Genomic DNA, 10000 nt, shown 5'->3' on the forward strand with positions numbered 1-10000 from the left:
ATGTTCAGATACAATACATACAAAAGCATACATTATTGATTAGAACCTTATCTTTCGGATGGATGCTTACAGAAGTATGCAGCATAATGACCTACAGAGAATCAAGCTATTCTAATAAGAATACCAACAACATCAGTAGCATCAACAATAATATCAAGCACAACAACAACACCAAACACAATTACAACAACACGGAAGACAACAAGGATGCGAACATCAACCTAAATAGTAATGAAATCAAACGGATGTCGAGCTGTAACGGAAGGAATGGTGAGAATAACTTGTAGAACTGTTTGCAAAATAGGATGTTGGTGCTCCAAAAAGAACACAACATACATTTGTACAGAAATGCACATATACACGTACATTCATTAACTTATGTATACACAAACCAATCGCACAAGACACACACACACACACAAATACATTCACATACCAAGACTGAAAAACCTGCACTCACACGAAACCGGATGATGATCTTCACTACTTTGGGTTTGCATGTATACTCAAATATTCACAAGAACGTAACATACACGAATTCAAAAAGGAAAATAGTACAGAAACAAAGAACTAATAACAAACTGTTTATACGGTCGTTCGAGCAGACAGAAGTAGCAGCCGACACTTTTGTTTAATCACATCCTACCGTCATGAAGAAATAAAAAAATTAAGGGATGAAGGAAGGATAAAGACGCCCTTCGGCTACGAATGTCCAGAGGATTGCACCTAGAAAGTTCCCCTCCAATGCACAAGTGCGAGCAAGGTTGTTTGTGGAAGATAAGCAGTCGCCCAAGCATAGCGGTCTCTCGTCTCCACTTCACTGATGCAATCCAAGAAAAAAAAATCAAAAGTTGATACACCTTGGCAGCTCATTTCTATAGCTGTTTGAAAAGGAACGACGTGGAATAAAGTGCCTTGCTCAAGAACGCAACACTCAACTCAGTCCGGGATGGAAATCACAACCTCAAAATTATAAGACTGACGCTCTAGCCACTTAACGATGCGTTTTCATATGTGGTAATGAATACTAAAGAATCTAACTGGTTAAAAGACGGCATTTTCGTGACTGAGATGTCTGGAATGTACCTGTTCAACAAGAGTTGACTTGAGACTAAACAACTACACAGACACATAGAAATACAAACGTACATTTATGCACATACATACATACATACATACATAACATACGAGCAAGCGAAGAACTACTGACAACAGTTTCGAAATCTCCAGATTCAATATCCAAACTAGAAATTCTAATTTACACCAATAATAGTTGCTACATTTGTGTTTATGAGTACATGCCAAAGTTAGAGTCTGGAAATCTAAGGTTTCCGAAAAAGAAATCAATCGACCCTACAAATACAGTCTGTAGGTGAAACATTACTATTATGCAAGACTTCTCTTAAGTTCAACAAGCGAATTTGATCTTGTTGTCTACAACTCCCGATGACGCTTATCTCCTTCCTTACAAGAAAAACTTCATATAATTAAAAGTAAAACTACTGGGCTTGTGCTAAATTTACTAAAAAATGTCTACATGTATAGAAGTAATTAGAATATTGGTCTAACATAACTAGACTGACAAGGTCTATAGAACTGCATAAAATACATTAGAAAGTTATATCGCTTTTAATGGTTTACGATTAATTAAATTTGTAAATAAAGGCAAAGTAAAACTTTGAATCGATATTAGTTTATAATCATATGTATTCCAATACGTGTTCCCCGTTTGTTGTTATTGGAAAATATAAATATATTAAAATGAAGCATAAGTTGGAATCAAATGTTGTTACACAAGACAGCGTTAATAAAATAGAAACCCCTACAATGACGTGAAGTAAATATCAAATTATTGCTCGAGAAAGGTCTTGTTATGGATTTCTTTATTTTGCTTCCTTTTATAGCGATCTAACATTCTTAAGATACAGGCAATAAAATGTCAAGATAAGAAGAGGATGGAAATCAGCTGAAATTTTAAAAACCTTTATACTATACGGATGAAATTTTGTTTTAATCTGGGTTTTAAATATGACTGATCAATGCGATTGAACGACCAACTATTAATTAGTAACATTTGTAAGGTGGCGAGCTAGCAAAATTGTTAGCATGCCAGACATAATACCGTTAAGTATTTTATGTTCTGTGCTCAAATTCGGTCGAGGTCAACTTTGCCTTACAACCCTTCAGTTTCAATAAAATAAGTACCAGTTAAACTGTAGGGTCCATGTAACCAACTAGTCCCCTCGCCCAAAATTTCAGGTTTTATGCCAAGGGTAGAAAGAAGTGATTAGTATCATCAGCAAATAGAAATTACAGTATAGAATAGCGCTCGACCTGCTGTCATTTTCAGCTAGATCCCGTTCGAATCAGAAATAACTGACTTAAATGGGGAAAGATATTTGATGATGTACTCCTAAATGATACTAAGTAAATTCAGACTAACATATAGAGAAAACAAAAAAAAAACTGCAACAATTTATAGCATGCTTGATTTAAAACAAATGTTCAGTCCGTAAATATTTAGAAATTAATGAAATAAGAAAATAACAATCTTTTCTGAACGATAAAGTATTATGAACACATCTCAATAATACTTAAAACAGGACTAAAACTTCAGATTTTAAGTTTCAATATTCTACGTGTGTCAATAGAATTCTCCCATTGTTAAAATGAACACAACTAGAAGTTAAGTGATCTATTAATAGCTTCAGTGGATTATCAAAGTAAAGGAAACAATCAGTATATGCCCTCAGCAATCAGACATTGAGTGATTCAGCAATTAGAAATTATAATTAACTACTTGTTTTCTGATGACGAAAATATTGAATAAGCTTTGGAAGCAAGTTAATACAAAATAACAAAAAACTATGATCAAAATACATTCGATTATAGAAATTCTAAATTACGGATAGAAATGATAAGAAACCGGAATCTATAGAGATATAAGTCGGCAAATGGAAACTGCAGTATAGAATTGTGCTCGACCCGCTGTGATTTTCAGTTAGATCCCGTTCGAATCGCAGATAACTGACTTAAATGGGGAAAGATATTTGATGATGTACTCCTAAATACATGGTTTCTATCTGAAAACAAAAAGTCAACATGGCCAATGGGCAAAAGCCAGAAACAATTAAAACGCTAAATATTTCATTTCCATTTAATTGCTCCAAAGCTTGAGCGACCAAAATTGTAGAGAACTGAATAAATTAGTTGCAGTTTTAATTGCATCCTTTGACAGTCTAAGTTCAAATCCTGTCCAAATGGACTTTCCTACACTCTTTCGTTTATCCCTTCGTTATTTACATACAGCATTAATTCAATAAAATAGCACCCGTTCCTGTTAATTTGCCCAAAAGTTTTAAATTAACATTCTCTTAAGTTACAGCTAATAATGATTACGCTGTTAATTTCTACGACTAATGTTTAAAAGTTCATGTTAAGACTATTCAATTCATACGTGTGTGCCAGTATTCAAACAGTGTACCCTCATCAAATAGCCTATTGAACGCTTAAGAAGCGCAGTTTGTTGCTACAACAATATTCAGTCACCAGGTTCTGACACTAATGTAAAACAAATCACTCCCATCTACTCACAGACTCATATCTACCATAACCTAGAATACTTACGAAATATATCTTAAATATATCTCCGACTCTGCCATTGCAGACGCTATAACATACATGCATTCAGAAATAGGTGCAATAATAACAGCCTCACCAGCCTGGAATAGTATGTTGTGTTGCACACCAGCAGCAATAAGTGCAAACAAACAGTAATCTGCCACTGATTTTCTTTGAAAGCTGTAACCACCATCAGGTGAGGGGTACCTGAAGTTTATTGTTTTGTAAGTGCTATTTTAAGTGGTGGAGTTTAGTAAGAAGCTTTTCTACGTCATTTATATAGTAGAAGTGTAGTAGTTGTTCAGCAATATTGGTAGAATAGTTAAAAATATAAGTATAATGCCATATGTATATAATGATTACATATGCATAATGCAGATGCATATAATTCTCACATTTTTATTGATGCAAAATTAGCCGAGGTATAATGTGATATACGTAACTAAATAATTCAAACATTTCATCCAACTTCCTAATCTCTGCTATTTCTTTTACTGATACAAAACACGGGAAATATATATTGACTAGTCGCAAGTATATGTCTGGTTGCCTTTTGTAAAGTGCGCAAATTTGAGCTAAGTAGAATCTGAAAACAGAGCGTTGTCTGAGGAGTAGTACAGAATTTGGTACAACCTTCCTAACGTGTCTTCCATGACTTCTAATTCACTATCGACAGGGAATTATATAAATATAAACCATGACAAACCAAATGAACTAGAACTTTTGAGGACACATAAATAGTGTTACGTAGGTAGACACAGACCAACCACAAACATTCAAACAAATAAAAGTAGAAGCTTGTCCAGTAAATATCTGAATAGGTATATACTTGTGGAATGTAGTCTAATAGACCCAACTCGACAAATACTACAGAGAAGAAAAAATAACAGGAAATGATCGCAAATAAATTATTCATATAGGATAGAATCATCGATACATCGAATTGATTGCAAACACATTATAGCGTAATGGATTTATACTCATTCATAAATGAAAAAAATATATTTAAATGCATATAGTCACAAATACACACACAAATGTATGTACATGTGTGTGTGTGTGTGAGTGCGTGTGTAAGATAAAACAAATATGTAGGGACAGTGCATATATATGTTAATGTATTTTCTGTATGTGAAGTCGCATGGTTCTGTGGTTAGAGCGTCGAGCTTACGATCGTGAAGTTGTGAGTTCGAATCCCGGTCCGGGCTGCGTATTGTGTTCTTGAGCAAGACACTTTATTTCACGTTGCTGTAGAAATGAGTTGCGACGTCACAGGTGCCAAGATGTATCGGCCCCTTTGCCTTTCCCTTGGATAACACTGGTGGCGTGGAGAGGGGATGCCGTTATGCATGGGTGACTGCTGGTCTTCCATAAACAACCTTGCCCGGACTTGTGCCTGGGAGGGTCACTTTCTAGGTGCAAACCCATGGTCATTCATGATCGAAGGGAGTCTCAGCATTTTCTGTATTTATTTGAATGAGCATGTAGCTTGATTATATTTTCTAGATTTCACTGAATTTTTTATGTATTATTATTGCTGGATTTCTTTTTGTATTCTTTGTGTTTTATTGTTGATCGCTTTATACAAAAGAAATATTTTAGTTAATTGAAAATAATTTCGTGCTACTCACGCAAACACACACACACACATGCAACACAATTTCTTTCTCTCTCACACACACGCACATTCTCTCCCTCTCTCTGTCTCTCTCTCACTCTCTCTCTCTCTCTCTCACACACACACACACACACACATATGTCTATAGTTAAGAAAAAGATGAAAACAACTACGCTCTGCCAAAATCTAGTAACAGTCATCCACCCACCCGCCACATTTTCTGGGTATGTATGTGCCACAGATGCGATAACGTCGGAAGAGACGAGATCAGGATTCTGCTTTGTGCGCTAACTCATCGAAAGGGAAGATTATCATCAATGAGTGACTAGTAAGATACGCACGAATTTACATCTACATTTCTCTGTGAATACGTGTAAATATTATACTCAGGTACCATTTAGACAATTTATTTTGCGAAAAGCAATTACAGATATATTTAAAAAGTGGTAAAACAATATACAAACCTCCGCAGTTAAATATTTTCCTTACATTTGTGGTTGATAAGTAGCCATTTCGCCTCAAAAAATCGGCCAACTGACCACCAAATGGTACAATAATAGCCATAACAAGATGAGGAAGAGCAGATATGATGCCACTCTGAAAGAAGAAAAAGTATAAAAACAATAAGTTTCAAAGCTGAAAATATTAGTTGACAACAATAATTTCCTTTACTTCAATAGTTTTGTATGTATTGTGTATTTTCTGTTTTGTGTACATTTTGTAGCGATTTTTCTTGCTTTTGTTTTTGTTGAATCATTGAAAGTGCTCTACGTTGGATGAGTACAGTGTATTGTAGTGTTATTTTTGTATGCTATGTACATGTGTGTGTGTGTTCATGTGTTGTTCTATGGGGTTCTAGTTAAATATTGGTTTCATTTTTTTTTGTGAAGTCTCTATTACATGTCCCAAATAATGGAAACTGTGTAACAATATGCTGTGTACTTGCCTAAGTTCATTTCATTCTTCATAAAGGCAACGTAATTTTTAGAGTATGCACCAACTATTTATATTTATTATTGTCATTATATTTAAGACAGCAAGCGAGCAGAATCGTTAGAGCATCGGAGAAAATACTTTAACGCCATTTCTTCCAGTTCTTTGTTTTGAGCTCAATTTTTCTTTTCGTCATTTCGGGGTCGATAAAATAAGTACCAGTCAAAAAAAAAAAAAAATATCGATGTAAGCGACTTAACCATTTCCAAAAGATTTTCTGTCATTGTACCAAAATGTGAAAGAATTTTTATCATTCTATTTGGTGCTTGTCGCTTCAGAAATACGTGAGAAGCTTTCTTTGCAACCAATCCTCAAAAATAAAACAGATGTTTATAGGGAACAAATACTGTCGGTGTAATCCCTAAAATATTTACAGAGCTAAGACACAATTTTTATCTTTAAACATTAATATTTTTCCACAAATAATTTTGAGCTATGGTCGGTTTACTTTTTTTCTTGTATAATATTGGCCATGGAGTGATTTTTCAATGCTGTTCTTATAAATATTTTTGAACATATATATTTCTTATAGATATTTTGGTTTTATCTTTTAATTTCTTTCGATAAATTTCTAGTTGATTTGCCCCTAGATAAATTTTATCATCTGGGATAGTAAGTTTGCTGTTTCTTCATTGAGAAAAGTTTTTTTTTTCTTTAAACACTGTTTCATTAAGACAATAGTCAGTTTCCCTTTGGTTACTTCAATAGATTTTTATAATCCTACTTTTAATATTCTAAAGTTCATTCTTTTATTCTTTTACTTGTTTCAGTCATTTGACTGCGGCCATACCGGAGCACCAACTCTAGGGGCTTTTCAGTTAAAGAAATCGACCTCAGAACTTATTCTTTGTAAGCCTAGTGCTTATTTTATCGGTTTAATTCGACGAGCCGCTAGGATTGGGGGCGTAAGCAGATCAACATCGGTTATCAAGCGATGGGGAGGGGCAAACGCAGACACAAAGACACACACAAAAATATGTATGAACTTTTCTAGTCTATTTATGTGTATTGTATCGCAGTACTTTAGGGATATTCTCTCATATTTCTCCGATTTTCTTCTTTTAAAGTTAACGTTAATTTGTGATATTTAATGATGATAGTTTAAATTCTTAACTGAAATCCAAAAGTAAGATTTAAGATATATATATATATATATATAAAATACAAAAATGGGACAAGAACACAAAACATCCAGACAGTTAGGTGATACAAAAAAGGGACGACAAAACATCCAGACAGACAATACAAGGAAAACAAAGATGGGTCATTCAGAGTTTTCTATCCTCAGTCAAGTTCCAGAGAGAGAGAGAGAGAGTAAGATTTCAGATATACATATGTGTGTGTGTGTGTGTGTGTGTGTGTGTATACTTATATGTATATATATATATATAGGTAGACTCATATGTATTGCAGTGAACTCTTGCGACTATGATGGCTCTTAATACATTTAAATCTTTATGGTTACATAAGAAATCATTAATTTTAATGCTACACAATTGATAGAATAACTCCCTCGTAAATTATATAGATGATATTTCGTCATTTGCACGTTGAAAACTCCCTCGTAAATGATATAGATGATATTTCGTCATTTGCACGGTGAACAATGAAAATGGAAATGATGACATGAATATTTATTCTTCATAAGTTCAAACAGGAATATGCTAATTGCTGTTTGGGACTGCGCATGGGACTCGTATCAGCACGCAGTTTGTTCGCTGGAATAATAAGCAAGAGCATGGAATGAAGTTAAATTCATTCGTCTCGGCTGCCTCTGGCTGACGACATACAGTGATGTGGAAATACCGGCAGTCCCACAGTCTCTTGTGCTAATGAATTGAGTGCGTTAACGAACAAGCATTTGTCGTAAAAGAGATGGTCTCTGCTGACGAAACACAACAGCTATTAGCATGTTCACCTCTGAATCTGCCGGGGCGTATTAAAAATAAATATGTAAATAATTGTAACGAGGTTGCTTTAATCTATTACGCACCAAAATTTCCTTTCTAATGTTTTTGCCCTGCTGTATTGATATTGATTTGAAATTTTGGCAGGAGACGGCATTTTAACCCAAAATGTAAAGATGGTCGAAATGCCGCGAAGCATCTTCCCCAGCGTGCTACCGAATCTGCCAGCCGGAATCTACTGAATCTACCATACAGCCCAGTGGACTGAATTTCTCCGGGATTTTAGAATACTGTTCACACGGCCTTGGTTGAGGGCTTAGAAAAGCAAGCGACTGAATTCCCCAAACAATCCTGTCATATGTTGGGGTCCAAATATTTTCGAACTCAATTTAACACTTTAATCAATGCCTAGAAACTATTTGACATTAACCCCGCTTTAACAAGGATAACACTCTGGGTTAGCGGAGTAATGAGCCCACATACTGTTATAATATAACAATATAGCGCTTTATGTCGTTGAATTTATGCAATTTTCTTGGCCACTGAAACAAATAAGCTTCTTGATCTAAGGGTGTCTTATTCCCCAAAAGTAGATATCGGATTTGTTTAGCGGTCAAATAACTTAAATACGTTAGCAGCAGCAGCAGCAGTGGCAGTAGTGTTAGTAGTAGTAGTAGTAGTAGTAGTAATGGTGGTGGTGGAGATGGCGGTGGTCGTGATAACAACATCAGCGTCGGCAGCAGCAGCAGCAGCAGCAGCAGTAGTAGTAGTAGTAGTAGTAGGAGTAGTAGTAGTGACGCAACTAGCAATGTCTAAAATGAGGATGGACATCTTAAAGTTTCTAATATTTGAATGACCTTCAACTAAGATACAAATGAGTCTATATATGTCTGTGTGCGCGTGTGTGTGCGCGCGCGTGTGTGTGCGCGCGCTTGTGTGTATCTGTTTGTACGTGCACATATATGTGTATGTCTGTGTGTATGCATGTATGTGTGTGTGTGTGTGTGTGTGTGTGTCTGTGTGTGTGTGCGTAGGTCTGTGTATGTGGCGTTAAGGCAGTAATAATCAATAATGGCTAACTATTTCAATCAGTAAGGTGAAAAATATAGTGTAGTTTGTTTATGTTCTCTTATCACTTTGTATTTTCCTATCATGAAGCAGCTCTAAGTTTTTTCAGCTCCTACTACTAAATGCTTTAGCATCACATACTATTATTGGCCAATGCGCAAACGTCACCCTTAACCACGTAGATAAATGCACACTCGCTCACATATATATAATTTAGACATATATGTATATATACATGTGTGCAGGTGGGGGTCTATGTATTCTGTATGCATGTGACTTTCTGCTGAATTTGGTCTTCCACTATCACGTGACAGTCGGTCCTCGTCGCCTTAAAATATCAAATAATACTCCTTTGTACTATAGGTCTGAAGATTTGGGGGAGGGTCGAGTCGATTATATCGACAACCCCCACAAGGATGAAAAAATCGACATCGACGGAATTTGAACTCCTAACATACAGACCGTAGGCATTTTGCTGCTAAGCATTTTTTTACTGGCAGGTTAAATGTTCTTCCAGATCTTCGCCTTAAAATACCAAACTATAATAGATTTAAATGTTGGCACATGGTTTGCAATTTAGGAGGGAGTACGTCGATTACATTGACTCCAGTTCTTGGCTCCGAAAGGATGAAAGACAAAGCCAAATTCGGCAGGATTTGAAACTCAGAACCTAAAGACGAACGAAATACTGCTATGCATTTTGCCCCACGCGCTAACAGTTCCAACAGCTCGCCACCTTAATATATCAAGTAATAAACGCTTCTTGAAATATATATGCATGAGAAAATGAATA

At 35.5% G+C, this 10000-nt stretch overlaps 1 protein-coding gene across 2 annotated transcripts in view; it reads right to left on the reverse strand.

The window, feature by feature from the left end:
* LOC106873512 (vesicular glutamate transporter 1) overlaps positions 1-10000 on the reverse strand; it is a 400771-nt gene that overhangs the window by 16177 nt on the left and 374594 nt on the right. For both annotated transcript variants that reach the window (XM_052973285.2, XM_014920898.3), the window contains exon 9: positions 5704-5836. In XM_052973285.2, the coding sequence (XP_052829245.1) occupies positions 5704-5836 (133 nt within the window). The remainder of the gene's footprint in view (positions 1-5703; positions 5837-10000) is intronic.

The sequence above is a fragment of the Octopus bimaculoides genome, chromosome 15 (assembly GCF_046866305.1).
Source record: "Octopus bimaculoides isolate indiv1 chromosome 15, ASM4686630v1, whole genome shotgun sequence".
Taxonomy (NCBI): domain Eukaryota; kingdom Metazoa; phylum Mollusca; class Cephalopoda; order Octopoda; family Octopodidae; genus Octopus; species Octopus bimaculoides.